Source organism: Cimex lectularius, unplaced genomic scaffold (assembly GCF_000648675.2).
Source record: "Cimex lectularius strain Harlan isolate CLEC.00 unplaced genomic scaffold, Clec_2.1 scaffold106, whole genome shotgun sequence".
Taxonomy (NCBI): domain Eukaryota; kingdom Metazoa; phylum Arthropoda; class Insecta; order Hemiptera; family Cimicidae; genus Cimex; species Cimex lectularius.
The window spans coordinates 1,080,498-1,106,215 of NW_019392769.1; the positions used below are offsets into that span (position 1 = coordinate 1,080,498).

The following is a 25,718-nucleotide window of genomic DNA, read 5'->3' on the forward strand; positions in this document are numbered from 1 at the left end:
CGGTTTAGGCGTTGACACGGCGCTCATCACTGTAAGGTAAAGGTCCCGGGTTCGAATCCAGCGGCCCTGCATTCGAACCTGACATACTTACAAATGGGCTATTTTCAAAAACACCGGCACCCTGAGGGTTTATATGACCTCTGCTGTTGCAAACCCTCGTAAAAAAATACTATTATAAAATTTTTGGGTGATGTTGTACCGTAAATGGCGAGGACAAAGGCTTTTGTCTGAAAGAATTAAACTAAAAAGAATTTTTTTAACGTTTTAATGTTTTAGTGATCTTTTATAAAATTTAACCAGTGGCCAACAACCAAACCAGCAAGTGAACATTTTCATAAAATTAAATTGGTCGTTTTGGAAAATGTCGGGCTTAATTCATTTCATGATGAATCAGTTAACAAAATAATAGCAATAAAACAATTCGGTACTTTTACACCTTATTTGATCCTTAGCCTAACTTATTTTTATATGTTATATTTTTTAGACTCTAGCTAACGTTTCGAACTTTGTTGGGATCATTGTACATTCACGCTCAACACGACACACAGTAATGACACATCTACACAGAAAACAAACACTTCGAAAGCTGAAGATGATCTCAATAAAGATCGAAACGTTGGCAGAACAAAGAAAATGTTTTTCTAAACCTACGTCACACCACACCGCATCTCATTATCTCCAAATAATCATTAATTAACGGTCTATAAATACCACACAAAATAATTAATAAATTGTTTTCAATTTGTATTCCGTATGAGAAGATTTTCCTTGATAACTTGTAATTTTCATTTATATAAAAATGATAGAGGGATTTAACTGAGTTCTAACTTAACATGGCTGTATTAATCTAGCTCTCACGGTGCTGAACTATTCCGAGTGGCATTACTATGATTTATCAATCCGATCCGGTACATTCTTAGAGCATTATAACTATCAGAGGAAATAATTCAAATTTAGTGGATAGAAACATGATACATGTACAAGTATGAAATAGAAGTGGCTTATAATTCAATAATTCACTTACAATAATGCATTAAATGTTTAAATAATTACAAAAAAATTAATACCCAGACTTATCTGAAGAAATTTACATAACATAATAAAAAATACTTGGAACTGTCCAAATGCGGGATTGAAATTAATAAGCATTATTTCACGATGTTGCCGCTTTTGTAAACATGATTTCCAAAAAGCAAAAAGATTATTTTAGAAAATTACGTATGGCTGATCGCATTTTATCCAATTTTTTATAATTTATTATCGTCACCATCTACTGCCATATGCCTCCAGGTTGGCGATTATTTTCCTTTGGAATTATGTAATCCAATAATATAATATAGTATTGTTAGTTTTTAGTATTGTTTTTACTTTATCTGTCATATATTTTACTGCTGAAATTGTGTGTCGGTGGAGTTGTTTGACTCGGATGTATACTGTTTGTGTATGTCGAATTGGAATTTTTTGTCAGTTTTAGTAATTTTTAGGTCAAGGATGGGCTGCCTAGGATAAAACGAAAGTTTAATTAATAATAATCTGTAATTCCAGGGTGAAAAATAGGAGCTTATATCTGCCTAACTATAGCATCTCATTGAAGAATAACTATTTAAGATATAATATCTATAAAGTTGCTTTATGCCAGTAGATTATCTCACCTTCAATAGGATAGACGTACTTACTGGCAGGCATAAGTATTCAAATGACTGAGAATACATTTACATATACTTATATTTAATTTTAGTTTCAAACTTTTGATCAGTTGGTACAAAAAAACTAAAGTAACTTTTTACTTCCCTTTCTTAATTAAGTGTGGGTGGTTTGAGTCAGCTTGTATGTTGCCTAATGTCGACTTGTAGTTTGTTGTCAGTTTAAGTCATTTTAGGTCCAGGAAGGGACTATAGAGTAGGCAAACAACATTCACAGATTCAATAGGTTGAAAATAGAATGTGAAAGACGAAACAAAAGCCAGATATTCAATGATGCTGTTTTAAAAGATAGTAACATCCTCATTAACGTTTTCTTTCAATTATTATATTTTAGATTGGAATGTAAAAAACTAAACAGTGTAATAAAAATGAGAACGTCGTTCGACGACCCCGTTCAATTTGCCCGAACGTGAGGAAGATAAACGATTATAAAAAATTGTGTCTAGATCATTTTTCGCCTCTCGTAATTATCAAAGTTCAAGCGAATAAGTGTTCAGACCATTGAGAATCTTATTTTTTTCTGGATTAATGAAAATAACAAAGACATATGTTATATTAATTATTTGTATTACTATTTTAATTTTATATTTTGTTTTAGTAACGTACTGAATTAATTTTCGTTGTCATAATATCTCAGATAAAACGAAAAAAGTAACTGATACCCCATTATCATCCTGTATATCATTAGTATAGTATACGCCGAATTGTGAAACGTCTCGTATTTCCATTAGTCCTGTTTTTTTGTTTTAATATCATCCTTTGAATAACTTATTTTCCTTTACTTCATAAGCAAGAAATTATACCTTAATCCTAATCATTTAAAATTCCTTTCTTTATCCTTTTCTTATTTCATGTTTTACTATTTATGACTTTAATTACTAAGAAAATGGTTACCGATTTAATCGAGTTTTTTTATTTCTGTTGTTGTTCTGTATATTCTTATTCGAGGTTTTCAAAGTATTTGAACTGCTATTATTTTAGTATTATTTTTTTGTAACAAACGGTGATAATTTATTAATTTATTATAATTTATGATTGGAAGTAGTGGGAGGTGTTTGGGAACATAGGATCTTTCAAAATTATTGACTTTTCCTTTAAACTGTTAACAAAATAAAATGAAGAAGAAGTTATAAGTTTACGGGGCTATTTTTAGCGTAAGAACCAATTCCGTTCTCAGTCTATCGCATCAAAATGTCAAGAAATCTTTTTCAAGTTCAGTCTTAGAATTTAATTTGGAACAGGGTGAACATCCTCGTGATGGTAAAGGTCGACCCTAATCCCCAGGTGATAAACTTCGGCCTATAAGCTCCGGATTGATTTGTTTTTTAGTTAATTGTTCTTTGTATTATAAACAAATTGAAACTCCCAAGGCGATTTACCTTGTTTTTATTCCACAACGGTTAAAATAATCTTCTTTATCAATTTCAGCTCCCAATTTAATATGGCTGGACGGAAACTATGAACTTTGGGTCAACGCTTCATTAGGCCGACAAGAGTTCAGTCTAGGCGTGGTCTGCTCCTTTGGCGCATATACTTCGATATACCGAGATATCTCGGTAAAGTTGATTTTCCTGTTGGAAGCCATGCCTGCCGACACAGTGCGACTCATCAAATCCGCCAGCGTCAGCGCAGTGAGTATTGAAAACCTTTAACTAACCAGGATCATTACAATTTAGAGATAATGCGTTGAGGTATGAAAGATGAAGAAACTTTAGTTTTATCGTCTCCGGTCATTGTGGTCTGTATGGTTGACAAATTAATGCACAGACAAAACTTGAGAGAACAGTCAAACATGGGTGATCAGAGAAGATAAAACTAGAAATAATTGTGAAGTTTGAGTAAGAAATTAAGACTTTGAAATCTTATAAATTAACCTTTAAAGTTATTTTTAACCAAAACTTTTACCAAAAACCTTTATATTTGAATTTAGTAACAAACAAATTATCGACTTACCTTCACCATTCAAAGCAGTAAACATAAAAAAGCACAATAACCGATCAGAAAAAACGAAAAAAAAAACAGTTTTCAGTCTAAGGCACCGACAGAATAACAATTACGAAAAGGCCCCCTTTCATAGTTCACTGACATTTAAAAAGAATTTCGAATAAGAAAATAATAAACAGACCTAGCAGTGAAGATAGAAAAATGGAAAAATACCCACACAGCAAGGATAGGCGGACCTGGGTGATCGGAGAAGATAGAAAATTGAAAGTACTTAAGTTGTGGTTTTGGAATTTTCTAAAGACAACTAAAAAAAAACTATTTAGTAACGAATTACTAGATAAAAACCCAAACCGGTAGTAACAATTATTAAACAAATTGAATAGCAATAATTGTCTCAACTTACATCTGTATATTCTATGATTTTCATAGCAATTGTATATAGTGACCACCAAATTCCAGTAAATTATCAAATTTATAAACTTACTCGAATTGTTAAGATGTTTCATAAGTAGTTTCAGTTACTCTTTTTGTTAGTTTCGCCCTTTTTACTGGCTTGTTACGATTTTCAAGATGACAAAACATCCTGAAGTTGACTTTTCCCTAAATGGAAGCGGGTAAAACAAATATCATTGAAATAAGACCGAAAGGTTTTCAAAGCTGTTCAACTTTCAGCTTTCGATCTCCTTCTGAGCAAAGCCGTTTGTTTTATCTATAAAGTCTTCATCCTTGTGTGAAAGATATACACAAAATGGTGATAAACCTGGCTTTCAAAGGGAATACGGACGTATAATTGACGATTTCAATTAAGCTTTTATCGCGATAGGAATTTCCTCATTGAAATTAATCCTCTTTAATTTGATATGGACCGTTTTTAACTTCAAATTGAATATTTTTAATCTTTTAACATTTTTTACCATGAAGTTAACTTTTTTTAATTTCTTAATTGACCGATTATCAATTCAAATACACCTTTTCTAATTTAAAATTAGACCTTTTTTCAAAAGAACAAAAACCTAGGAGAAGGAAATTGTAAGCAGGTAAAGTAAAATTCCTGCATTTGAAGACAACACTAAATATAAAATAAAATCTGCTTTTAGAAACCATATGCATATAATATGTAAATAATCGTCTCTTTAGTCGGCGAAGAGGGTTCGAGGGTAATTGCAATTCAAATTAAAAATTATAGAAAATAAAATTAAAAATTTTTTCTTTTACTTTGGGAGATATTTCAATTTGGTATAAAAAATGTAAACTACATATTACCAATTTAAAAGAAAATTCCTTGGTGGTATGGTATGGTGGAAAAAGTTACTAGGAAGTGGCGTTTGTATTCCCCAGGCACTGCAGCCTTCTGGCTTATTGTACCTTCCTAGTTCCTTAGTTCAGTCAATAGAGTCAATCCTTCTTCTTAGAAGTATCAGGTCATTGACTGTTGCTGCTGCAATTTGATTCCGTAAGTCTTTTCCGTACGTTAGGTTAAACCTCCATTGAGCTGTTGCTTCGCATTCGAAGATGATATGGGTGGCTGTTTTCTCCTCCTCGTTACATAATCTGCAAATGGGATCATCGCTGTATACCATTTTCTCAGATACCAGTGACCGGTTAGTAGTCCTACCACTCCTCTGAGTTTGGCCCTCTCCAATTGCAACAGTGTTTTTGCCAGTCTCGGTGAGGGTTGTTTCATCATAAGTTTACTATGTCTAGCACCGCTAGAGTTTATCCCCTCTCCTTTTGTTTTGTTTGGATCCATTCTGCGATGGAGGATTCTATATTTGTTCTTGTTATCCAAAGAATAGGTTCGGGGCCTATGTATGGTCCTGCAGATCCTCCTCTGGCCAGTCTGTCTGCTTTCTCGTTACCCAAAATTCCCTGTGCCCTGGCACCCAAGATATCATCAGGTTGTTATGTTTCCCCAGTTTTTGGAGATTTTGGATGCATTCACTGAATAATTTTGATGTGATTCTTTTACATGCTAATGCTTTAATAGCTGATCTTATGAGGATTTTTTTGTCAGTGTAACCTCTTTTAAGATTTTCCAGGGCACAAGCTTGATGGCATGTATTTCCGCTTGAAAGACCCTAATGAGTTTGATTGCTCATGTTTTGGGCTTGTACAGAAAACCCCTGATCGGGTTCCTTCGTTTGTTTTGGAGACATCTGTGTACCATATCATTGTATCTGATGCTCTCCTGTTTCTTCCTCTCCTTTATAGTCCGTTAAGACTTTATACGAAGTTGTGAAGAGTGTTTCTTGGATCATGTAATCAGTCCCCATTTCTAGGAATGATTGTCTGATTTTGTGAATTATAGTTGTATGCCCGAATTGTTTAGTTCCTTTCCAATTTAATTGTTTCTGGAGCCTAACTCAGCTTTTCCTAGCTGTCCCACCTTGTATGAATATTTCCAGTGGAGGTAGGTTTAGCAAAGTTTCTAATGCGTTTGCAGGGGATGTTCTAATCGCCCCTGTGATACATAGGTTTGCTAGTCTTTGTATGTTGCCTAATGTTTGGGTAGCTAAATTTCGTTGAGCTTTGTTCCACCAGATTAATGATCCATAGGTTATTCATGGTCTTATTACTGCCGTGTATAACCAATAGGCCATTTTCGGTTTTAGTCCCCAAGATTTGCCTAAGGTCCTTCTTGTAGTCATTAGCGATATTTTACCTTTTGCTATAGTATGTTGCAGGTGAGGATTCCAGGTTAATTTCTTATCAAAGATTATTCCTAGATATTTCCCTCATTTTTTAAAAGCAGCATTTCGCTATAGAAGCGTAATCCTTGTATTTCTATATTTCTTTTCTTGGTGAAAGCGATTAAGGTGGTTTTTGAGGGGTTTACTTTAAGTCCCCGTTTTAAACGCCATTGTTCCACCAGGTTTAGTACTCTTTGGGTGAGCTCTTTTAATGTTGAATCAAATTTTCCCCTGACTAGTATGACAATGTCATCTGCTTAGCCTTGGGTGTAAATTCCACTTTCATTTAGTTTGCATATGAGGTCGTCCACTGCCACATTCCACAGCAGAGGCGAGAGTATTCCTCTTTGCGGACACTCCCTCGCCGCCACTGCTTCTACTTTTTTGTGGAACATGGAAGCCTGCACTTTCCTGCTTTTTATCATTGAATCTATCCATCTACTGCAGGTTTTGTCTGTTCCTCGCTGTTTGAGTGATGTAACCATTGCTTCGAAAGGAGTGTTGTCAAATGCTCCTTCAATGGCCAAGAAGGTTCCCAATGCTATTTTTTGGTTGTTCAGTGAATCCTCTATTTGTAAATTGAAAATTCCTTTATTTTCATATACATAATTGTTAATTTTAAGTGTCATTAATTTAATACTGTCTTTTATTATTTGCTCACAAATTTAAAATAATTCTGAAATTAAAAGAAGTCTCCCTAATTTTTATATTTAATTTTACATAATTTTTAATTTTAATTGTGATTATTTTCATTTGATAAAGGTTTTATATACACTAAAAAAAAATCTTAAAAAAAAACAACAGATTCTTGCATTTTGTAGTTTATTACAAACTATATGTATTTTTATCGTTGTAATACTTACAACGTTTTCATGTTTATGTAAATCAAATTAAACGAGATTAGAAATTCATGAATTTTAATCAAAATTATTTAATTATGATGGTTTGAAAAAAATTTACCAAAACACTGAAAATCATTTAGTGATAGATTAAAATTTAATTAACAATTTATTACCTAGTTTAGCTCTTAATAACGCGAATTAGGTTTTCTGTTCTCACGGAGGGTATTAATTCCGCTAGGCACGGAGTAATACGCGATCGGAACTTGTTTGTGATATGGATCTCATTCTTCAACAAGAGCGGTTTGAAGTTGTTCACCTTGCTGGAGGACAATGCCTAACCCGAATCTTTATCGTGTTCCAAACGTATTCTATGGAATTCATGTCAGGAGAACGCCAATTCTTTGTGGTAACAACATCCTCCAAGTAGTGGGTGACAATCCTAGCTACATGAGGTCGAGCATTATGATTCATTAACCCGATGTTGCTCACAAAATGTAGCGAATGGGACCACAGCTTCCAGTACCGTAATGCAGTAAAAGATCCATTCTGTATGACAATCAGTTCAGTAGGGCATGGACGTTGTTTCCACCCCATATCATAACTCTCTTTGAACAGGCTGAGTCTCACGCATGGCGCATGAAGCAAAGCGTACTCTACTTCTTCGGCACACATGTTCCCAGTGTTCCCAGTCATCTGATTACCACAAACCAAACTAGAACTCATCTGTGAAGAGGATAACCCCCCCATTTTCAAGTGTCATTCCAAGCGGGATGCTGATTTGCGAATAGTCAGTCGCCTTTCTATTCGATGTCTTTCCAGTTTTAAATACAACTGTACTTTTTTTCTTGCCTTTAAGTGTATAAACAACCTTGAAATACATGAACAAAAAAGTCAGAAAAGTTATATTTTAATAATATAAATACACTTTATTTAGCTAAGAAATGTTTTTCTTGGATCTGGACTGGCAAAAAGCAAACTGTTTGTCAGGTACATAATTCCCCTTAATGATTGGCATTTCACTGATTACGATTTAATTCTCTTGTTTATATTACATGGACAATCTGTGTTTGTTAAGGAGATAAAAGGTCATCCCTTCCCAGAGGGTTTGCGAGGACAACATGACGTGCCCTTTGTTGTTCCGAGTGCTTCCTTTATTAAAGCCCTTAACACGCTTTATAGCTTTTGTAATTTCAATAATATTGTTTTAAGATAGAGTAATTGTAAATGTAATTTTACCATGCAACAAATAAATTATTATTAATTGATGTAGCAAAACCATTACTGCTAAAATATGTGCCTGGGCCTTTTACGAATAACACTCAACCATGTCGAATTCCTCTTCCAACCGCCATTTAAGTAAGCGGTTATGAATTTTGATATTTATTCCTATAGACCGCACGGCTTGGTATGTGTGGTGGGATATTAACGAATAGAGGGTGTCGACCCCTTTATACTTAAAAACCTTTTAAAAGAGAATGCCACGGAGCAGCCAATATCCTTTTATTTCCAGTTGGTTTGAGTGGGGAAAAAAAGGTTAAGGTTTCAGATAAAAGATTGAGTTTTGAAAAAGCGATTCGGCCGAGAATTATTTACACGCAAATATAAGTGAAGAAAGCTTTTAAAAATCATTTTGTTAATAGCAGCCGTGCACGACGGAACCACGCGTACTGATGATTTACGACTTGTCTACCGCATTAATTACGAACAATCCGTTCACCCTTTGGGATGTAGTATCACTTTTATCCCCTGGGGCAATTAACCGAATTAGATTCCCATTACGAATCAATATTTTAGGAGCAATGAACCATCAATGAACGTATTCTTGGTCTAACAAGAGACACACCAATAGTGCAATTAATGGTCAAATTTAGTCCAGTTTAATTTAATCTATATTATATTTTAATGAGTGATTATGAATCTATTGATGTTTTGGTGAGCCAAGATTAACATTAAGTGTTAGATTGTGAGATTTTCTTTTGAGATCTATATTGATTGTTCCAAACTGTTGTTGTTCTAAAATTTTGTCATGTTCAGTGGTTATAAACTCTATTGTATTCATTTAACCGTGTTTTATTCGTCGAGTCGAGCAAATATTGTTGGAAAGGGGAAGATCGAAAAGATGCTTGTACTTGTCGAGTTTCTTTTTTACATCACTGAAACCTAAAAAGTGTACGGTGTTATTTTAGGTGTATCGTTACCTGACAGATACAAAACACATTTTTTGTTTTTTCTTTATATTGTGTAGTGTCTTGAATTGTGTAGCTCCTTGCATAGGCAGTTACCAAAAAATTACAATTAATGGCTTCTTGTTATAGAGCTGAATGTTAGCAGATTCACTGCCATTGATAATAGAGCTTTTATTTTCTACCACCCTTTCTTGTTCCTTAGGTTTCTACTTATGTTTATTTTGCAAGTTTATTCGTGTCTAAAAGTAATGATATCCAGAGATATATAATTTTGTTTACGTAAGCTACAACTGAATATCAATTTTTTATCATATCAAAACATATTATACTTGTATAGTTTTATGTTTGCACAGCAAGAACTTTTTTTTCAAACAGAAATTCAAATTGAAACAATGCTTTTAATTTATGAATTGCAAGATGAATGATTCTAAAGGTTTTGATTTTTCCTGCGTCTATTGATCTGCACGCATCGCTCTTCGCCCTTGTTTGTTTTCTTTCTATTTTCCTTCTTTTAATCTATTAATTTGTCTGTTATTTATACGTGATTTATTTATAGAAAACGCAATAGATGTCAAATTACAACAAATATAGATTTAATTAAATTTATTTTATAACCGCTATTTATGTTACTATTTATGTAATTTGATCGTCAAATAAGCCCACGTAAACCGGCGAAACCAGGAATGACTCACTTTTCCAATGATGCCAAAACATTTTTTTCCAATGACAAAAGAATCTTTAGAAACAAAATATTTATAAAATAATATTGTTTGATATAAAGGAGAAATTTAACGATTTTTGGTTATATATCTACTGGGATTTTTGAAGCTTCACAATCTTGAAACAATCGCGATTCGTATCACGCACCAATACATTCCAGGAAAAAAGATCAGAAGCGGTTTATCCGGAATTTTACGATTTTATTTTGCTACAAGAATAAATACAATTTCAATTACCGCAAAAAACTGATCGATATCTTGCTGTAAACCAAGGTTATTGAGTTTTAAATAGTCTGATTCATATCTGTTATGAGAATGTTCTCGATGAAAAGATGACAGTAGACAGCATTAATTTCAAATTTATAATTTGACATTGCGAACTCAGTTATGCCATAAATAAACTATTGGTGGGCACATTCGTACAAAATTGAGCGCAGGATGGGAGAAAAAAGCCAGTGATTTAAATTTCCATAATTTTATGTAACTTTTGATCATGAAAAAGGTTGAAATGGTATTGAAAATATGCAAATAGTTAAACACAACTCTAGTAATTTAAATATGCCATTTGGTTATAAGTTGAGGTGTATGTTAGTTTAAACATTGAAAGCCTGCATCGTTGCAATATTTTTTTACCTTCGGATTGACAGATTATTGATTTTTTTACCCCAAAAGGAATATGCTGAGCAAATATTTGGAATATACTCCGAAGGGCTTTTTTATCTTATACATTTCCAATATCAAGCTGGCTGACTGCCGTATGTTTTTCCTCTTTCGGGAAAACCTTAGTTTGAATATTCTCCAGATAGACTGGTCAAAAAAAATTTCCCGCCGGGGAAGAAGATTCTTGAAAAACTTATTTGTTTCTAAAAAGTAGAGTTCGTACTAGCATTCATTCTTCGTCTAGCTTATTATTCTGGACCGCTTGACTTCTCTGCTTAACCAAAACAATACCCAACTTGGAATTTCTGTCCATTGACACTTGACGGTTAATTTTAAGACTAATCTATGCTACAAGGTTTTGAGAAATTTAATTTTTTTAGTACAATTCGAAAAGATTACATGCTATATTTTTAATTAAAGGCCAATTTTAATACTAGAATATTTTATATCGAAAACTTAATTGAATTAAAAATAAGCCTATGTGCAAAAGTAATTAGAAGACAATTAACAACATGTGAACTATAAAAGTTAAACTCCGTTGCAAACATGTATATATAAAAAATTCTCATTAATATTTTTCTTCAATCCACCATAATATTTCGTTTATTGAATATCATTTCATGAAATTTTGCTTATAAATACCATTATAATTAGGTTGCTGTTTTTATGTGTATACAATTTTACATGGAATAAAACCCTTAATCAAAGTTGTAAATCTTCTCTTTATTTTCCAGAAGAAACTGGATTAAAAAATGTTAAAGCTCCAATATTCAATATTTTATATAAGTAAGGCATACAATTATCATCAGATTTACATCACTGATTGGTGTAATTTGCCTGTCTTTTGCCCAAAGACTAACCACTAAGATGCCAAAATACCTTTGAAAAAAAATTAAAAACGGTTTTTCAGTTTTTGGTATTTTAATCCAAACGTCATAATATTTACATCTTTTCGCCCAATTTACTCTCAGACAAAAAAAAATCGTTGATAAAGGTATTTCCTTTTATTTCAAGACGACTTAGCCGTTGGAAAGCATTCCAAATCCTTCCGAGAAATTCCACACAAAATATAGCGTTTCCCTTTCGTGAATGACTTAATTACAAAATATGAAATGAGTGCATAGAATATACACAAGAAAAAAATATACACAAGGAGTAGAAAAATTGTGACAAGGCGAGGGCTTTGTTAAGTAAAACGACCCTTTTGCCCGAGCAACAAAACATATTTTATAGTACGGGATTACAGTAATTTACGCCCTCTTATAGCTTATTCGGTCGTTAATCCACCACCTTGAGCTTTTGAAAGGGCCGTAAATTTTTCGGCAATTGCGAATTGAATATATCTAGTATTAGTCCAGTTTTTCATGTTATCTCTAATTATATTTTATGAGTTATGAATAATTGCAAATGAAATATATGTAGCTAGTCGAAAACAGCTGCTTAATATAATTTTATATTAAAATTCAGAAATAAGGGCTTTTAAAGAAAACACTCAGTTTCTTCGTAGGCATTTCGAAGAAAATATTATTTTCTTATTTTATTCTATCTAACTATTGATTTATTCGTTATGTATGAATTAATTAAGGAATTATTAAAAAAGTACTAATTGAATTGTTTTGACAGGCCGTTGTAGCCTTTTTAATTAAGATCTGTTTTAGTATACTTTTTTATTCAAACTGATCTTCTTTAATTAGTTCAAATGCCCTCGTCTTTCTCAACCTTCTGACGATGTACTGCTTGTGTCACTTGGGTAGGAGATTTGTCGCTTCTAGCTACTAGTGCAGGCTGAGGTGGAACTGGTGTTCAGCGGAAAATCTTATATTTTTCCGCTTTGACCTCAAGGAATTTAAGATCGCGATGTATGTCCTTATTACTTGTATATCAAGCTGCATTGACTATGTTAAGTCGATTATATTTTGGAATGTTTGTATTTCTTTGTTGGCTACACCACCATAGTTGTATGTCATATGTACACATATGCTTAATACTTTGTATATTAGTATTTTATTTTGTATCCTTTCATGCAGTATAGTTGTCCATACCCTATTTTTTAAAGTTATGTATGACATTTTTACGTTCTCTTTCCTTCTCAGCATCTGGGATCATTCCTAAATATTTAGCCATATCGCGTATAGTATAATGCCATAAATGGAATATTGTCCAATTTTTTATTTTTAATATTTAAAAGGTCCGATTTGAACTAATTGGTGTGGAGGGGAGCACATTCTTCTTTTAATCTTGTTCCACGCCATTTGAAAGATTTTTGAAGCACGGTTGATGCTCGGTCCTATTGATATCACCATATCCATCTGCAAACATTACAATTTTGTATGCCGTCCATTTCCGAAAAATCATTGATATAAAGCAAGTAAAGTATTGGATAAAGTAAGCTGCCTTGGGGCATTTATTTTTCCTAGTTGTTATTACGTTTCTGCACGTTTGACTCTAAAAAACTCTTTTAGTTAAGTAGAAAGTGTAATTACTGATATAGGTTTTTATCCTACAAATTACTCGTCAAATTACCTAAAAATTTTTAATTTCAAATTAGCCCTGTTTAATTTCAAGTTAGCCCTTTTTTGCATCAAAATAATCTATTTAATTTCAAATTAATTATGCTTTTTACCTTTACATAAATCCTTTTTAATTGTAAATTAACATTTTTAATTTCAAATTCTTTTCAACTTCAAATTAGCTTTTTCATTGCAAATTAACTCTTTTTTGACACACAAAAAAACCTGGAAATGGTATGGGATGTAAACACCTAAAGTAAAATTATTTTATTTGAAGAAAAAAAATGATATGGATGTTAGAAGCCCATTTGAAAATTATTTAAATTAATTTTAAAAATTATATAAAATTAAGTATAAAAACAAATTATTCATCTTTTAAATTGAGCTTTTTTAATGTCATATAATTAGGCTTTTAAAAACCACAGATTCTGACATTTCACAAATTAAAAGAAATATCCTTTATTTTTATAATTTTACATCATTTTTAATTTTAAATGTAACTACTTTTCATACGGTATTTAAGAGCCCAACATGCTTAAAAAAATTCAAATTAAAAGAAGAATCATTTGTTATTATATTTGATTTTTTATCATTTTTAATTTTAATTATTTTCAATTAGTTGTATGAAAGCTTGTGTAATTTTTTTTCTACTATAGCTTTTTTTTAAATATGTAATATCTTTCCAAAAACTTATAGGTGGTTGGTTGTAGAGATATGGGTCTATACGATTTGACTACTTTTGGTGACTTTCTTAGGTTTTGTGTCATAATTACTGAAAATTTCCATACAATGGGAACATAATTTAGGGTGTTTGCATTATTAGATTTAAGCTTAACTATCCCTTTTGAGTATTTTGTAATAATATTTCTTCAGTGATAGGTCATTTCCTGATGTAATTTAGCAAGTACAGTTTTAATTTTTTTCTTTTTTAATTTGAGTTACAGTTTTAGTTTTTGTTTGATGGAAATCTCCGGTCGTTAATCCTAGCATCCTGTCACTAATGTTTTTGGGTTTCAAAATTTCAGCACGGCCTTTGTAGCCTTTTCAGATAGGATTTCACTCCATCGATCATGATATGAAAACACAATGGGTGCGGTCATTAGAACAAATCGGACGTGTTGACCAACTTTCATTGTTCAAGAAAGCTTGTATTTGATAAATAAATTAAATGAGGTAGCAAAAAGTAAAAATAAAGGGTTGAGAATTTAAAAAAAATATATTCATATTTCCACGCGGAAAATTAATCCTCTGAAATGATCTGGAAAATTTGTTCAACTTGTATGGCATTGTAGACATAGGGGTGGGCCGTGGAAAACGGCATAATCATAAAACACAACAAAGAAGCAAATATCTGTCGTTTATTCCCCCTGAGGATTTAAAACCATAAGCTAAGGCAAACAAATTTTTTCTGTAATAAGTGAAACTTTTACCTCCTCAGATATCAACTGATAGTAGAACCTAGACCACAATCCAACCGTAGTTTATTATTATAACTGTTGTAAACGAGATAATAACGAGCCATTGTATCGCCTCATTAAGGCCCCGGTTACAAATTTCAACGTTGAAAACGCACAGAATTAACCAGGAAGGTCTCATCCATTCTAATTAAGTGCCTAGGACTTCACCCTGTGCCGATGTATCACGTGACAGCCAAAGGTGGTGTCAAATAATTAATAACACTTTACGAGGCATTTCCTTGATAACATTTTTGTCAAGTCTGATTGATGGTGATAATTAGAAGGCGGGCAAATATTTTTTTTTCAGACTGTTGTGCCACGTTTTAACATAATTTCCAATTCTAATTTCAAAATGGTTTGTTTAATGAATATTTTGTGCTGTATGCCTTCACCACTTCGGATAATACAAAAAAACTGGTTTTTTACTGTACAAAAAACCCCAGCTTTCGTCAAAAGCAATCAGTAATACCCAAAAAAAGTAATTTTTATAAAAATTTAAAATTCGCTGGAACGCTTGCCAACTTTGCAGTTAACTTTTAAACTCAAAAATAATTAAAAATTATTTTAATTGAACTGTACAACAATTATTAATCATAAAACATAAGCATTCTCATAAGTAAGAAGATTAGGCTGCGAGTGTTTAGGGTCGTCCATTTATCTCTTCCTTCCTGGAAGAGAGGAATGGAGACCACTTCTCATTTAAATTTCATGCTTTTTGTCTACCAATTAAATAATTTTCTGTTTATTGTAAAAACGAAAGTAATATGCACGATCTTAATATAGATAACTAATTAAGAAAGAAAATTGCACTTTCTTCATTCAATTGTCGCACTTTGTAAACATTTGAGCTTTCAATATTTGTTTTAATTTTATATTAAAATTAGGTGCTGATTTGAAAGAAATTCGGCTAGCTTTCGACGAATGTATTCCTTTCATCAGGACATCACGGATGTATGAATAGTGTATAATTTGCTTTTCTGTTGTTGACTCTTGGCAACATAACTTTTGTTAATAGTTTGTTTCGGCAATTACTAGTGGAACTTAACAATGAGTTTGGTAAATGATATTTTTTCCTTAGAAACGTGCTTATTTCTTAGACAGGAATGTATTTATGTTCCTTCTTGACTACATGTTCTTTAATTTAATCTAAGCAATTTTATTAAGACAATTATTATGTTTATAAACGTACATTGTATACTTAAATATCAATTGAAACATTAAAGGGGGCCGTAGCTGGCCGCAACGGTTTAGGCGTTAACACGGTGCTTATCATTATAAGGTAATGGTCCGGGGTTCGAATCCAACAGCCCTGATTCGAACCCGGCAAACTTTACAAATGGAACTTACAAATGCGCTTTTTTTTAACACCGGTACACCGGGCATTTATACAACCTCTGCTGTTGCAAACCCCCCTACTGTTGGCGAACAAAGGTTTGAAAAAATTTAGATAAGTGAGAAATAAATAAAAAAAATAAATAAAAGTTCAATCTGGATAATTATAGGACAGGAACTTGACCAGAATCTGTAACTTCTTATCTGCTGCACATCTAATAAATTTTTATTCCTTGCCGTCTAGCAGCCATGATTATTTTCTCTAAGCAGTGAAAGTAAGAAATGGGCCTAAAACCTTTTGAATAAGGCTAGGTACAGGTACAAGTCAACAACAGGGAGAAGTCCTAGCGGCTATCCAGGCATCTCAGTGTTTTATAGACAAAATTTGACTTTCCAGTAGGAGCATCCGGAAATAATTTACGAATTAACAGTTACCAAATATTTTCAAAAAATTCCAAATTTCAATATTTTTGTTTCTTTCTGAATTTTTCATCCAGGATGTTTTCATCTATTTTGCAATGTAAATACGTTTTCTTTCAGAAAATTTAACGTTCTTTCGGTTTCCTTAAACTAGATTTTTTTACAGTCAGTATTTCTGAAATTATAAGCAATTTAGTTGGCATCACTCGAAAAAATCTCTGAAATTACTTCTTTACCGTTGACATTCCTGGACACTGGATTATAAGAAGTTTTTTTTGCACATTGTTAGTAGAAATATCTCCTGAAATTTTCGACACTTACCGCCAGTCACGCTGTATATATGCGATGCATATCTTATTAGGGAGGGAAAAGAGTTGCATGAAAAAAAGGCCGGGGCGCGACGGATTCGAACCCACAACCGCGGGTCCTTAGCCGAGTCTAAAATACATTTATTCTTAATGTGAAAAACCACTTGTAGATACCCATCAAATGCGACAATATACATTTATCCTCTTCAAGTACCAAATCAAATTCCTGCTGCCATCACCGCTTTCTCTTTGAGATTCAGTTCAAAGAACCACGTCCTTGTCTGAATAAAGCGATTTTTTTCCAACAATAATCACCCGGATAAATATTCCGGTTAATTTACATTGAAGTCAAACCATAAACAAATCCACCTATGCTTTGCGTCAAAACCATCCAGATAAATATTCCAGAGGTGTTCGTGTTTCTTTCGGCCGTTTCGTGCACCACACCCCATTAACCGATCAACTTCCTTCACCCCGATTAATTGTTTTTCAACTACGTATTATCGTACTTCACGGATAGAAATTAATTGTAATTACAAACCCTCATTGTAATTATAGCTTCATTTCCAGGGACAAAAGTAATATCCGATTTAATACTTAATTAATTAATTAATAATATCGATCATTTTTTCCTGTACTTTTTTAAATTTATTTACAGTCCAAACAGGTCAGGTACCCAAGCATAGGACAGTCCAATTTTAGATATATACACAACCGAATTATCATTTCAACAAAAAGTCCTGCAGTTACATATTTACACATAAAATATTTAAAAAAAAATATTCAGAAAAAACACAAATGAAAATATCATTGTCATCAAAGGATTTGTTTTTCAGTACTAAATCATAAATTAAAAGAAGAATTATTTGATTTTATATTTAATTTTACAAAAATTTTAATATTATTTTTCATTACTTTTCATTTTGTCTTCTAAGAGCCAAATTATTTTTTTTTTCAAATGCAGGAATTTTACTTTATGTGTTTACATTTCAAATTATTTCCTAGTTCATTTTGTGTTTAAAAAAGGGGTTAATTTACAATTAACAAGGCCTAATTTGAAATTATAAAAGGTTAATTTGACAGGAAAAAGAATTAAAATTCTTTTCTTGTCTTTTACGCGTTTTAATCGTACCAATTTATTTTTCTGGTTTTCCAGTCAGTTTATGATGTTGTATGATATGCCTCAAGGCTTCTTTAATTTTAGATAAAACAACACAACAAACATAAATGCACAAAAACAAGATAAAACATGATAGCCTGCTTAGCATTTACTCTACCACACAGTACTCGCTATTCCTCGGAGTAATTGGGAATAAGCTCATAGATTCACGTTAATAAATTAAATTCACACTAACCTGGAGTATTCGATATCCTTAGGGGTAATTCGGAATAAACCCTTTCATTCTCTACTAAATTACATGCAAACACCACAGTTCATTCACAATAGCTCACATTACTCGATATTCCTCGGGCTAATTGGGAGTATGTCACTCCATTCACGCAAATACATTTGTTCTATGTATAATTAAATAGAAATTTGTAATCCTGAGATATTAGATAAGCAATTTGTGCCTGCTGCTGTGCCCCAAGTCCGCCCATAGGTCATTTCGTCATATGTCTTTCTTTGCAGACTTAGTTCTTTGCAGTCTATCATTATCCACGAGTATATACTTATGTATATATTCTATACTCTTTTGTTATTATGTGCTTTACCGAAATGATTTATCCCCACAACAAGCACCCACGTGGTCTCACCCCGTAGAAGTTATTCGTGTATGACCTTGTTATGGGCTAGGCACAACCTGGTAAGTATGATCTTTTCCATTTGAGATCATTTTCTTTAACGTACTTTATAATAGTAACAACAATAATGATTACTTAGAAATACTACCAAAACAAAGTCAAAAAGAAGAAATTTACGAATACATAATTCATTGATAAAACACTATTTAACATACAAAATAAAACGAACCAATAAACACAATAATCGATGTGGACAAACAGAACTAATAACTAATAACTAATAACTTAGACTTAGTTTGTTTTAAATCACCGACAATTGATTTAATTGTATTAAGATAATCCGACCCAACACATAAGATGTAAAAATGTTACAATGTGTCTGACAAACCAAACCAACAAGGATGGATAGACAATTATTCCCAAAGACGACCAAACTACATGTACAAACTCTCGACAAAATCTCACAATATAATACGAATTGTCACTGTTCTAGTAATTTTCATTTATACAGTAACAACTTCAACTATTAGATATGCAAAGTCAGCAGATCCCGTGACTACTGATGTCGTATACGACATATAATTAAACGGCGTGGGGTTGACAAGTTTATCAACCCTTGGTATAAATCATGGTCGAAACTGCGGTCGTTGGGCATTCCGGAGTACCTTTTACCCAGGCCGTTCCCAGAATCCACCCCCGATAATGCAAAACTCCGAATGCGCCTCGTGTTACAAGCGAACGACCGCCGGATTCCAGATAGTTTCGATTTTAGGGAGGCAATTTCAATAATTGATTACTCGGCTGTTAGTCGTTGATGAATTATTCTAACAGGCAGCCATCTATTACAAATTTCAATACGGACACAGGTCTGTTTTGAGGGTTTTTTCTGAACGATTTTTACAGCAATCGTAGATATTTCAATCAACGATGTTAATTAATAAAGACAGCACAAAAAATCGGCGATCGACAGACAATAAATCACTTAGATTGTCTTTATTGTTGAAATGTCATTTTAATTTTCTTTTATGATATATCATTCGTGATTTCGGCGGGATTAACTGTTATAAACCAGGAACCATTTCCCATACATCATATTTTTCACGCACAACACCTAGATTGTTTTATTTACAAAAATATGCCGTTATTTTGTTTAGTTTAAAATGTGAAAGTACGTTTAGTGTAAAAAGATGAAAGCTTTTTTTAATGAATACGTAATGACGTAAGCATTTTAAATCCTCTGAATTTTTAATAATATTTTAGACGAAAGTGAAAAGATAAAGGGAATAATTAATCTTAAAAACTTCAAGAACACAGCATTTTATGTTTATTCCTGCTTAATTCGTAAAGTATAATACTCTTTGATTTAAGTAATTTACAAAATTATTTAAATATACGAAATTAAATTAAACACAGTTTGCCTGATACATTATAAAGAAAATAAGACAATGGTAAACTTAATGAATATATTCTCACGACACATATATTTGAACGTGAATAAAAAGCGTATAGTTCTATAAAATATTGAATTGGCCAAATATATATTTTTTTAATGTAACAGATTATTGTTTCAAGGCGTTTAAGTTCCTCCTAGAAAAAGAAAGGACAAAACGTCGGCCAATAATTTTTTTTTGCTTTACGTTTCCGCATTAGCCACCGGACTTTCAAGCTCGTGTGCAACAACATGTGGAGGGTTGCCATTTAGGGGGTACCAAGAGGGCCACCAACCCGGTCGCAGCCAACCAGCCAATAAATATAAGAACAGAGTAAAAACCGGTAGATCTAATTGCACCGCCAAAACAACCTCCAATAATTAAGAACAATCATCACATCACGTTATCGTTGCAATAAGTTTTAATCTGTCATATGTCATTAATAAAAACTTATAATTCATACTCATATACTCTTCACATATACATGTACATATGTATATCTTCGTGATGATATATCTTTCTCATTAATGAGTCCGGGCTCTTACAAAAACATTCGTTCCAATAAATAACGCCAATATAAACCTACAACTATCTAGAAACAAATGATAATATTTATAGCCCGGAGATATTGGATCATGCGGGATGTCGAAGTTCTTTCTTTGCACTCTTTATTCGTCGTTAGGAGGTTCCTATGTGTGGTCGTGGTGTGACCTATGCGTAACCTGGTATAACCTCTGCAGGCCAACGACCGATGTATTTTTATGTTTAGTTAATTTCAGTTCAGTTTTATTCTTAATCCTGATATAAAAATTAGACATCACTAACAGCAAGTAAGATAAAATTTTGGTATTTCACTTCCTCTTTATACCTTTACTAAACCTTTCTAACCACATTCACAAATCCCCCGCACACGATCTTATAATTCTCACAAACTTGTCCCATAATCCTCCAAAACCCACAGAAGATAGTAGTTTTTTTTTTTACTATCATATACAATTTAATCTTACAAACCTCTCACTCTAGTATATAAATATTCATAATCACTCTCACATCTAAATCCCACGAATCTCCAAGCCATATATCCTCCTACAGACTTGTCAGCCTTCTCCAAGTAATATCCAAAATCCTTGAAAGAATCCTTTTACAAGTTTTAATACTCATCCCATTTTAAATTCCCCTTTCCCATCAATTCGATTTCTCTGCTCGTTGTTTCAAGATTCAAAAATAATTTAGAGTTGTTTAGAGTACTGCAAGGGTGCATTATTAGACATTCCTAAACTATTGATTGAGTCTGGCAAACATGTTAACTGATATGTATANTATATATATATATATTATGCAGGGTGGGCGACCAAGAGCCGAAGGGTTAAAAGCCTGGGTAGGCTCGTACCCCATCCCTAAAAGGTCCGGGACTTGGTCGGCTCACGTGTCCTGCATAAACGCTTTAAGTGTTCTTATTTGGTAATTAACAATTCATAGATAACACGTATTTTTTGATACGCTAATATGGCGTGGTCAGAGTCGTAGAGATTCAGGGCACTGTTGTTAAGGACCTTAGAGGACGGAATGAAATAGACAAAGTCTATTATTATTTTGTTTTGAAACTTGACTGCCATGATGATTGAACCCAGAAAGAACTTGGTCCTAGGATATATATTACGCAGGGCGGGCGACCAAGACCCGAGGGGTTAAATGACTGGGTAGACTCGTACCCCATCCCCAATGGGTCCGGGACTTGGTCGGTTCACGTGTCCTGCATAAACCTCTTGGACTTGTTCACAAACCCCAAGATTTTGGATCATTTAATCTCGGGGAGTGATTTAGTGATGTCCTCTCCTGCAAAAGTTTCAATTCTAGACCTAGCGGACCTATCACACTCTGCAAGGTAGTGCCTTGGCGTTTCTTCTTTTATTTCGCAAAAACGGCTAAAGGGATCTGGTAGGATACCCATTACGAAGAGGTGTCTTCTCAGTGGGCAGTGGCCCGTCAGAGCCTATCAGCCTCCTAATTCCCTTCCTTGAGATAGAGAATAGCCATTTCGATTCTGCTGGTTTGATCGCCTTAACAAACTCTTTCGATTGCCTGTGTCCGGGGGATAAATTCCACTCCCTAAGGAATTGTTTCATGCCCCAGTTATTAATACTCTCTTTCGCTGTGCTCATAGAGTGAAGTAATACCGGTTGTGGGAATAGAACCTTCTGTGGCTAGGCCATCTGCCTTTTCATTGCCATGGTGTCCTTTACGTGCTGGTATCCAAATAAGGGTTACCATGTTCTCAAACCTGAAAGAGATCCTATTGACAAGATCTATAGTTTCCTCCACCAGTCGTGAGGTTGACGACGGTTGACAAAAATGTAATGCCCTAAGACTAGCCTGACTTTCAGAAAAAATTCTAATATCTTTTCCTTTAATTTTATTTTCTATAAGTGTTCTACAACACACATTGATGGCCCAGATTCCCGCCTGAAAAACGGAGGTATTATTGCCAAGAGGGGAGGAGTTGCTGATTCCTAATTTTGGTATGTAGATTCCTGCACCACTCCCTCTACCTTTGATAAGTGATCCATCTGTGTAGCAGTCTATGTTACGATTGTCATCATCCAGACTATAATTATAATCACAAGCGGTGACTACCTGAAAGTTCTTTTTACCCGAAGGGGTTTTAATCATGTTAACTGATACAATATCTATTATATTAAACTGAGTCAACGCTGTTTATCTGTTGTAACTTTTCAATTAACGGCGTAACGGCGAATTGATGTCAGAAATGTCGCCCCATGTCTGGGTCCGCCTATTCTCGCCAGGTCGTCAAACCCAAGTTCTCAGAGCGGGTAAATAGTTAATAATGTTAACAATACAATGTGGTTTCTCAGTACCGGTCATCTTGATAAGGAAGAAGGATGATAAGTCCGTACGATATCTGTCACATCTGAGTTAGGGTTTCGGGGCACGGAACATAACAGATTTCCAACAGAAAGACCCGTTATTCCTTTTGTCACAAGTCAATCGTAAATTTTTAATGGCAGGAAAGTACTTTCTTTTAACAAAAGACAAACATAAAATTTTTTTCTTATAGAATAGCTCGTTACATTTTGACTATGTTTACATAAAAGAGGCCACAAAATTCCCAGTCGGTCCCATGTTGATACAGACCACATCAAAGACTTCTTTTTAAATTAAATTTTTTTATTGCGAATGTTAAACATCTTGTAATACAAGAACGAAAGCGTTGCCGTGGAAATTCAATTCAATCGTTAATAAATTGCTAGTGATGTTTGTAAACCCTTTTCTCCTTTACAATACACCGAAAACCTTACAGGATATTTCTAGGAAAAGGAAATTTGCATAAACATTTTAATGGGGCGTTTTACGTTAGCTTTCCTCGTCCTATTAAGTGGAAGCTTTGGTATTCATGGATTCTCATGTAATTAAATACTAAACTGGACAACCCTTTTTAATACGAAATATTATTAAAAGTAAGGCACAAAATCTAATATAAATAATTGAAATTCATCAAACTCAGCAATATGTGTGTGATATTAAAGTTAAAATATATGCGCAACAAAGAAATAAGCCCATTAAAAAAGTATTTAAAATACTTAAAATATTTGTTTCTCGGCTTATAAGCAAGAAAACTCGGTAGCGTGTCTAAATTTTTTGATAGTATCACAAAAAACTTTTCATTTAAAACAATGATCCCACGTCCGTAGCTCCCTTCTTAGTGGTGTTTAGTTATTATGTATTAATTTGTAGCATTACCCTATCTTAAATACGTTTAAATGGTTCTAATTGACTTGAAAGTATAATTAAGAAAACGGAGTTGTGCACTAAAACTGATAATGAATATAACCTCTGTATATAATACATAATAATTGAGCTATAACCTGTTCCTAAATTATTTGATTCTGTTTTTCCCTCGCGTAATTATTGTTATTATATCCTAAAAGGCTTATAAATCCGCAGTTTCCCGAGGAGCGATCTCCATCTGCTCGGTGTCTTTCTCTTTCCACTTGGGAAAATTGTATAATCCGCTTATTCCGCGGAAACTATTCTGTTAAAGGGAAAAGCTTTTAAAATGTGAGGCGAGTACCCATTTTTCCCCTCGTCTAATTGGGCTAATTTAAAAAAACAAAGCCCAGCGACAATCGGTAGCCCTTCCTCTAATTAATAAACGGCACCCTTTCTTCTCGGACGAGGTTTTGTGACGATTTAGCGAGAAAGGCTTTTCAAAAGAAACGAGCTTTTTGTCCTGTTTTGACTGATATCCGGGAAAGACTTTAGTATGACTGTTATTAAATTCTCCCTACGAGGAATCACGTACTTCTTTTTACGATAAGTCGTGTAGCTATTCAAAGAAGCAAGAGAGAGGGGGAGAAACTCCAGCGATTGGAATTGTTTGGATTCATCTTAGCCTTATCCGAGGGTGAAGAGTTAGGAAAGTATTTAAAATGTCGACGTCGGGCTTCATTCTTGTCATGCTTTTAGCCTTTATAGGCATAAAAATAATCTGTAAGCAAAAAACTGAAGACATTTTTTTTTGACGGATAGCTAGGTCATTTCAGCCCCGAAGCACTAGCTTAATACCGCTACACACTCGATACACAATCACACCAATAAATACATTCATACCTATATATATTGATCGTACTCAAACAGTTTGGTAGTGGAGCACTCGATATTCCTCCATCTACGTGTTCACTATAATAAACTACTCTAATGTGGGGTCGATGGGGTACTTTAAAAGTTTTCCGCCGTAGATCCAAGTCACGCAAGCAACTTGAGGGGCGATGGAGAAGCTACTTCGCCATCAGCCCCTCCCTATTCACACCAATACATACATTCACTCATACAAGACACAGAAACATAAAACACATAATTTAACTTCTATATACAATAAAAAATTCCCAATTCCTTTAAAAAGAGGAATAGAGGACCCTGAAACTCGCCGCTCTGTCCGAGAACCCTCTTTAAATCTGGAGGCATGCCTACTCGCGCCCTGTCGGGAGCCAAGGCACGACTCGTTTTGACTATGTGGAACACATCGAGCAACCTTTCTCTGCATAACGGACACCTGCGGGGGATTGGCCCACCTTATTATTATTGTTAAATAAAATGTAAAGTTTGACAGTAATTTGATGGCGTAAGTATTTGTAATTTCAAAAGCTTTGGGCTATTATCTAATCTGGTTATGACTATGTCTAAAACTGCAGAAAATTTGTAAAAAAACATTCACATACAATCATAAATAGTCATGTCAGACATGAATATTAGTGGTCCAGCGAGGGTTATTGGGAAGAAAAATTGAAGGATTGTGATGGAATAAAAATTTCCGATATCGAGATTGAGTCTTTGAAAAATGGGATCGGGAGCTTTAACTATTCTCAGGGTTTTAAAATGTAAGAATTGGATAAAGTTAAAGTTGGAACATTTCGTTGTGCAGTATAGTTCAATTCAGTACGTTCATATAGTGGCGAGTAAGGTATTAGAGGTTCTTCTTGTTTAGTTATGTTAGTCTGTATCGTTTTTGGCTTAGTCTGTTCAACATTTTATGTATATGCAGCCTGTACGCTCTAGTAGAGTATATGAGGTTTCATGTCAGGCAAAGTATATTCGGATTGTTGAAATTGCTTTGTATTATGGAACCAAAACTCAAGGGCTAGTAGTTGGTTTTTAGGATACGTATTGCTCGTATCTCTTGCAGTCTACCTGTAGATATTAATATCTTTGGAAGGAGACAAAAGGGATGTATCGTTAGCGAAGGTGAATGTTATTTT

General features: G+C 33.6%; 1 protein-coding gene across 4 annotated transcripts in view; it reads left to right on the forward strand.

The window, feature by feature from the left end:
- The window catches only part of LOC106662253, a 124,820-nt gene that overhangs the window by 51,953 nt on the left and 47,149 nt on the right, over positions 1-25,718 (forward strand). For all 4 annotated transcript variants that reach the window (XM_024227555.1, XM_024227554.1, XM_024227556.1 and 1 more), the window contains exon 5: positions 3,132-3,334. In XM_024227555.1, the coding sequence (XP_024083323.1) occupies positions 3,132-3,334 (203 nt within the window). The remainder of the gene's footprint in view (positions 1-3,131; positions 3,335-25,718) is intronic.